The 7,977-nt window shown below is 38.1% G+C and overlaps 1 protein-coding gene and 1 non-coding gene across 2 annotated transcripts; one reads left to right on the forward strand and one right to left on the reverse strand.

Moving 5' to 3' along the window:
• Nucleotides 1–1,880: 1,880 nt before the first annotated feature.
• Nucleotides 1,881–2,420, reverse strand: LOC107865343. The gene has a single exon (XM_016711624.1). The coding sequence runs from the start codon at nt 2,418–2,420 to the stop codon at nt 1,881–1,883; it is 540 nt and encodes a 179-aa protein (XP_016567110.1).
• A 4,110-nt stretch (nt 2,421–6,530) lies between these two features.
• LOC124897459 lies at nt 6,531–6,636 on the forward strand. The gene has a single exon (XR_007054177.1). It is a non-coding gene; the product is annotated as a small nucleolar RNA R71 (small nucleolar RNA).
• The last annotated feature ends 1,341 nt before the right edge of the window (nt 6,637–7,977 follow it).

Consider the following 7,977-nt stretch of genomic DNA (forward strand, 5'->3'; position numbering starts at 1 on the left):
TAATAATAATAATAATAATAATAATAATAATAATAATAGGTTATTGAAGAGAAAATTTTATTATTATTATAATTTTTTTAAAAATATTTGAATGTGAAAAATAATATGTTTTTAGATTTAATAATACTAGAACTTATGCTGCTGCTACTTTCACTTTCACTCTCCTCCTCAGATTGGGAGAGCACTTACTTACTTTTATCACTTTGATGGGTATTAAAGGCTAATGATTCTTCACCCTGTTCCAATTCACCTCTGCCTCTTTGAGTAGTGGCATATCGAGACTGTTGAGACCGACCGGCCACCACCTCTTCATGAAGGTAGTTTTTGAGTTATTCTACCTGAACATAGAACAAACAATCAATTGCCAGTTTGAAGATGTACAAATTTACAATAAGCAAAAAAATTTTTGAGTCACTGCTTTGAATTGATGAATAGGCTGACGGTCCGTTGGGTGAGTGATGTCCCATCACCTTGTCCGTCACAGGCAAAATAAAAAGTCAGTGACTCAGTACTTCAGTGACGATCTAGCTGATAGACCGTTAGTCACTCTGTCCTTCAATGCTTACACAGAAAACATACCAAGTTTCTTTATGGCGATAGTCTTTGTAACGGTTCATTACAGGGTTGACGGTTCGTCGCTTTAACCTTCAGCCATGCTTTTATAATTTTCAATTCCTCTTTAGGGTATTTTGTCGAACACCTGATGTACATCAGTTTGGTAATTACAAGAATTATGCAAACAACCACTCCTTCACGCAATTTTCAATACAGTTAGAATATGGGTTACTCAGACTTCACCCAAAGTAAATTATATCAGTGTTCGATCCCTCAACAATATTCAACACCACTACTTCTTCAAAAAGCAATCAACTTACACTGTACTATGTTCAGTGTGTTAAACAAAGAGAAGAAGTTTAGATCATACCTTGTGATTGATGCTTCACTTCACTCTTCAATGAATTTCATAAACTATAACTAATTATCACTTTATGCTTTCGAGAGTAGGAATTCAGAACTTGAGACTGATGAATTAGAGAGGATGGTTGGTTAGTTTAAATAGGAGAAGAAAGCAAGTGAAAAGTCCTTAGAGAATGGATCCAATTTAAAAACAATGAATGAGCAGGAGTTCCAACCATTTTTGGAGTTAAAGAGATAGAAACGTATATGTAACTGACTCTATTTATCCATTTAATAGACCATTGGTTCGGTTTAAAATAACCCAACTGACTTTGTTTGACCTGACCAATAATTTTTAAAAGATAGGGTTCGATTGATGGTTAATATAATGGTCCATCAGGTGACTAACAGTCTATCGGGTACTCCATTATACCTTACCAAAACATTAATTAAGAAGCATCATCTTGACGGAAAGAGTGACGGTCCATCACTGAGTTGATGGTCTGTCAGAATTGCCGTCACCTCTTATCCAACAACTCAGGTTTCTATCTTAATACTGACATTTGAGGTGACGATCCATCGCTTTTGCCATCATGCCTTAACCAGAGTGGTTATTTTTGCCCATGGCCTTGACGGCTTCAGTAGCGGCCGGTCAGGTGATTGACAGTCCGTCAGTATTTTTACCATAATACTCCAGTTTGTTCAATTATTTCTCCTTGAAACATAATTCCTGCACACTTAACAAACCCATCAATTGTACCATGAAAACAAGTATTTCTAACTAAAGTTACAACAACATCTTATGGGTTGCCTCCCTCTAGCGCCTGATTTAGTGTCGCGGTGTGGCTCAGTTTACTTGATTACTAAGACTTCGTCAAGATAAGCTGTACTTACGCATTTAACTGAATTCATTGGACTAATGTATTACTTGACTCGTTGCCCACTTACTTTAAAGACACTTCCATCTTTATTTTCCAGTTCAACTACTCCAGATGAGTAGACTTGCGTGACTTTAAAGGGCCCTGACCATTTTGAGTTAAGCTTACCTGGAAAGAGCTTGATCCTTGAGTTGAAGAGCAATACCCAATACCAACCTGAAAGTCTTGCTTCTCAATACGTCGATCATGGTATTTCTTTATTCTCTCTTTATACAAGTTATCTCTTTCATATGTATCGAGACAGAATTCATCCATCTCATTCAGCTGTCCCAATCTCAATTCTATTACCTTCTTCCAGTCTATTTTCAACCACCTGAGTGCCCACAAAGCTTTGTGTTCCAGCTTAATGTAAAGGTTGCATGCTTTTCCATAAATCAACTGATACAGCGACATCCCAATGGGTGTCTTAAAAGCTGTTCGATATGCCCACAAAGCATTATCGAGCTTCCGTGACCAGTCACTTCTGCTAGCATTCACTTTCTTAGCCAAGATAGCTTTGATATCCCTATTTGAGACCTCTACTTGCCCACTAGTTTTTGGGTGATATGGAGTGGCCACCTTGTGTTGCTTCACACCATATTTCATCAATGCCACCCGAAATATCTTGTTGCAAAAGTGAGATCACCTGTCGCTTATGATTGTTCGAGGCACCCCAAAACGCGAGAAAATATTCTTATTCAGGAATGCTACCACTTTTTTACCTTCATTGTCAGCTAAATCAATGGCCTCAACCCATTTGGACACATAGTCCACAGCTACTAAGATATACTTAAGGCCATAGGAGCTTACGAACGGTCCCATGAAGTCAATACCTTAGACATCAAATAATTCAACCCCATTATCTTTGCCATTGGCATCTTATGATGTTTTGAGATCGAACCTTGCCTTTGGCACTGATCACATTTCTTTACAAACTCATAAGCATCCTTAAAAAGAGTTGGCCAATATTAAATACTTTGCAACACCTTCCTCGCCGTATGATCGCCTGCATGATGTCTCCCAACTGGGGAAGTATGAAAGGCTTTGAAAATGCTTAGCATATCAATTTTTGGGATTCACCTTCTGATGATGTTATCTGCACAATGCCTGAACAAGTAAGGCTCATCCCAGTAGTATCTTGTAGCATTATGGAAAAACTTCTTCGTTTGATAGAAAGATAAGTTCTCCAGAATAATGTCACTAACAACAAAGTTAGAAAAATCAGCATACCAAGGTACCATTTCAAGAGCAGCCGCTAAAATTTGTTCATCCAAAAAAGCATCATCAATATCAAGCTTCACCCTAGTGGATTGTTTCTCACTAGTCTGGATAGGTGATTCGCAACCTGATTTTTGCACTTCTTTTAATCTTTGACTTCAAATTCCTAAAGAAATAACACCCAGCTAATTAGCCTTAGTTTGACATCTTTCTTTGCCATTAGGTATCTCAAAGTCATATGATCGGTGTGGACCACTACCTTGGTCCCCAATAAATAAGCCCGGAACTTCTAAAATGCATAAACAACTGCTAGAGTTCCTGTTCGGTGACTGTGTAATTTTTATGTACCCAATTCAATGATTTGCTAGCATAATAGATGGGGTGAAATAGCTTCTTCTTCTGACCAAGAACTGCCCCAAGTGCCACCCCACTCGCATCGCACATTATCTCAAATGACTTAGACTAGTCCAGAGCAACAATAATAGGAGCATCAACCAACTTCTCCTTACGGCATTGAAATAACTTCATACAGTTATCATTAAATAGGAACTTGTCCTCTTTATCCAATAATTTGCAAAGTGGATTTGCAATCTTGGAGAAGTCCTTTATGAACCTCCGGTAGAATCTTGCGTGACCCAGAAAACTATGGACTACTTTCACTGAGATAGGAGGGGGTAGTTTTTTGATAAGTTTTACCTTAGACAAATCAACTTCACCCCCCTTAGCTGAAATTTGATGTCCTAGCACTATGCCTTCCTTCACCATGAAGTGGCATTTTTCCCAATTCAGCACAAGATTGAATTCTTCATATCTCTGTAGTGCTCGGCTTAAAATTGACCAAGCACAATTCATATGAGTCGTCCACTATAGAGAAGTCATCCATGGACACTTCCAAAGTGTTCTCAACCATATCTGAGAAAATTAACAACATGCACCTTTGGAACGTGGTCGGTACATTGCATAATCCGAACGACATTTGCTTGAATGCAAAAGTTCCATATGGGCATATGAAGTTCATTTTATCTTGATCCTCTGGGGAAATCGAGATTTGATTGTATCCCGAATACCTATATAAGAAGCAGTACCAACCCCTTCCTACCAATCGATCAAGCATTTGATCCATGAAGGGCATTGGGAAGTGATCTTTCCACATCCACGAATTAAGCTTCCTATAGTCCATACAAACTCGCCATACAGTCACTGGACTAAGAGGAATCAAATCATTATTTTTATTTGCAATAACGATCATGCCTCATTTCTTAGGTACACACTGTACTGGACTCACCTACCTGCTATCAGAGATTGGGTACACTACCCCTGCGTCAAGCCACTTTATGATCTCTTTTTTCACCACTTCTTGCATTAGTGGGTTCAGCCTACGCTGATGCTCAATTGTAGGTGTACAATCTTCTTGTAGTTGGATCTTATGTGTGAAAATACCTGAAGGAATACCGATAATATCTGCAATAGTCCATCCGATAGCCCTCTTATATTACCTCAGCATAAAAATAAGAGCTTTAACTTGCTACTTCGCCAACTCTGATACAATAAACACCGGTAAGGTATTTCCATTGCCTAGAAACACATACCATAAATAACTTGGCAGCTCCTTTAGTTCCAACACCGGTGGATCTCTGATAGAAGGCTTGGCTGGTGGTGTTGGATGATTCTTAAGGTCCAAGTCTAGCTTCTTGGGGGCATAAGAATAAGACCCCATCCCTGTCAAAGCACACACAGTTTTGTCATGCTCTTTGATTCCCTCACTATCAAAGTTCATCAATACTGTAGCTAATGTCTCAACAATAATTTTTTCCTCAACCGGTACTTCTTGCTTATCTTCATAGAATACATCAACGATCGAGAAAACATTCATCTCCTTTTGCTTCTTCATCGACTGACAAATATCAAAGATGACCTTTTCATAATTGAGCCTGAATTTTAGCTTATTAGTATGCAAGTAAATCAATACACTCCCTATTGCTAAGAAAGGTCCACCCAAGATTATGGGTACCTCGAAATCCACCTTAAAATCTTGGATTACGAAGTCCACCGAGAAAATAAAGCTGGCCACCTTAACAAGAACATCATAAAGAATCCCGACAGGCATTTTCACTGATCAATCCTCCATTAGAATCCATATATTGGTGGGTGTAGGATCTCCCACCAGCTTCTTGAACACCACCAATGGCATAAGATTTATACTTTCCCCAAGATAACAAAGGGACTTTGCGAAATTGAATAGTCTGATGGTACATGGAACAGTACATGCTCCCGGATCCACCTTCTTTTGGACTAAAGATCTTGTAGCAATAGCGCTACAGTGGTGAAGATTATCCACCAATTCATAGTTCACAGTCTACTTCTTTGTTATAAGATCCTTCATAAACTTGGCATAGCCTGACGTTTGTTCTAGCGCCTCAACCAAATGCATGTTTACTGCAACTACTTTGCATGGCCATAAACTTGCTAAATTTAGTCTTATCCACTTTTTACTGCAGTCTGTGCGGGAACGGGGGAGTAGTTTTGGCACTCTTGTAACAATAGTCTCTCCTTTCTTCCCCTTGTCTTTCACCAAATCATCAACCTATTTCTATTTAGATGGGTCATCGACCTTTTCCAGCTGCTCAGAGTCCACTGGATATTCTTCTTCTACTTCCGCTTCTATCTCCACCACATCATCTATAACAAGTTTTCCCATACAAGAGCCAATTAACAATTTACTATTTCTCGTGGTAATAGCCATGCAAGAGTTGTCATTTATTGGATTCTGCACAATATCACTCGACAATGTTCCACTCTTTCTCTAATTAAATACTGCCGATACTTTATTTATTTTCTACTCTAATTTCTTAATAGATGTAGAGTGTGAGTCAACTAATTGACTCATAGATGACAAATCACTCTTCATCTCCCTCACTCCAGCATCATTCGACTCTACAATTTTTAACAACTTAGCCATCATGTCCTCCATCTATATCTTACAAGAACTAGTAGCAACATTGTCATGGTTCCCAGGAGGTACATATAATCCACTTCTATCATTCTTATTTTTCCAACCAGCTTTGTCATAGTAATTTTGACCTTGATTCACTTGGCTATTGCCTCAAAACCCCCCTGATTATTTAAGTAGTTCGCCTCCTCCTCAAAATTTGCTTCAACTCCCCTACTTTTAACCTCACAACTTTTACCTTTTTTGTCTTCCCGAATATCAAAAGCTTTATGAGCAAATCCATTTGGGTCTTCATCTGTGCCATATCCTGATCACTTTTCTCTTCTTTCCTGTGCTGTTCTGCTGACATTCCACTAGACCTAGTATCATTTTCTACCATAAAATCCCTGGTATGCTAAGCTCTACTTGTCTTAATCATTCTCTCTTGCATCTCTGCACCTTCTGTGAAAGTAAGATCCACGAACACTCCTTCTGTAGTATTGTCCACAATTGGCTTTGTAATCGAGTTCAAAGCCTTATAAAATGTCTCCATCAAATGCTCATCAGTCATCTTATGATTTGGGCATTGTGTCAACTTCTTCTTGAATCGCACCTATGTCTCATGAAGAGCTTCATTCGGCAGCTGTCTAAAATTATTAATCTCATCCCTCAACTGTAACATTCTGGAAAACGGAAAGAGCCTTTCTAGGAAAGCTCTTTTCAATTGCCTCCAATTTGTTATAGAATTGGTTGCTAGCTCATTCAACCATAGGGTTGCCTCTCTAGACAAAGACAATGGAAATAGTCGCAGTCAAATTGCATTTTTCCCCACTCCAGGATTATCAAAGGATTTACAGATGTTGATAAAGTTTACTAAATATATATTCGGATCATCCCCTGGAAGTCCACCAAATAACCTCTTGAGGTTTATCAACTGTATCATAGTGCTTGTGATATTGAACTTCACCCTTGGTGCTAATGATGGTGGAATAATTGCTCCCGTGGCACCAGATTTATCTAATTCAGCGTCATCATTGTCATCCAAATCAAACTACATAGCATCCTGGTGGTTTGCTCTCCATCTAACTGGATAATTTCAATTTACTGATGCTGCTATGTTCTCTGCACGTCTCCCATTAATAAGATCAACCAATTCATCGTTCCCCAGGTCATCATTATCTGCATTAGCCACCCGACCTGGGTTATTAGTGTTCTACTGATTAAGTTGTACATTAACAAAACGGCTAATCTTTTATTTTTTTGTTGATCAACCATTCTCTTAATTAGTTGAGGTTCTGGGTTACTAGGTAATAATGGTTCTCCCGACCTTCTGGTTCGTGGAATATACAACAAAGAGCCTGTAATGATCAAAAACAAAAAATAAAAGTAAAATCAGGAAACTTGACCGAAGGTTAATTAATCCTCATACACTTAATTGACAATTGTACTCCCCGACAATGGCTCCAAAATTTGATACACCCAAATTAAAACTTTCTTTAGAAAGAGTAAGCATTCGTTGTCAAATATAGAATGTAACTAGGTTGGGGTCGAATCCCATAGGGAATATGGTGTTAACTAAGTTATATGATGATTAATAAACTATTGATCAAAGATTTTCACAAATAAAGGGGGTATGTTGTTAACAGATATTGTTAATAGTGTCAATTTATATTTGAACTATTGAGTATTTTGCAGAGTGAATTCAATGAGATTAAGTAAAGTAGTATTATGGTCACCAAGGTGTTAATGAAATCAAAGTTGTGAGTTATTTCAAATCCCTAATCAATAATTCCACTTGCAAAGATAGCTGAACTCCAAAGTCTATCTATTTGTTTCTCAACCTTAATAGATGGCTACACTTTTGGTATTTAGAACTTAAAGAGTGTTATGGAATGTTCATTGAATCCTCAAGTGGGTTAATCCTGTTAAGGCATCATCCCGTAACCCAAAGGTTAAAGCCTTTGAATTTCTTATATTTCTTCTCTTTTCCTAACACCAACTTTTATACTCAAATAA

Source organism: Capsicum annuum, chromosome 3, assembly GCF_002878395.1.
Source record: "Capsicum annuum cultivar UCD-10X-F1 chromosome 3, UCD10Xv1.1, whole genome shotgun sequence".
Taxonomy (NCBI): Eukaryota; Viridiplantae; Streptophyta; class Magnoliopsida; order Solanales; family Solanaceae; genus Capsicum; species Capsicum annuum.

What these genes read in the sequence shown, in the direction of transcription:
- LOC107865343 (XM_016711624.1), bottom strand. Translation starts at nt 2,420, where the DNA reads ATGAAATATGGTGTGAAGCAACACAAGGTGGCCACTCCATATCACCCA.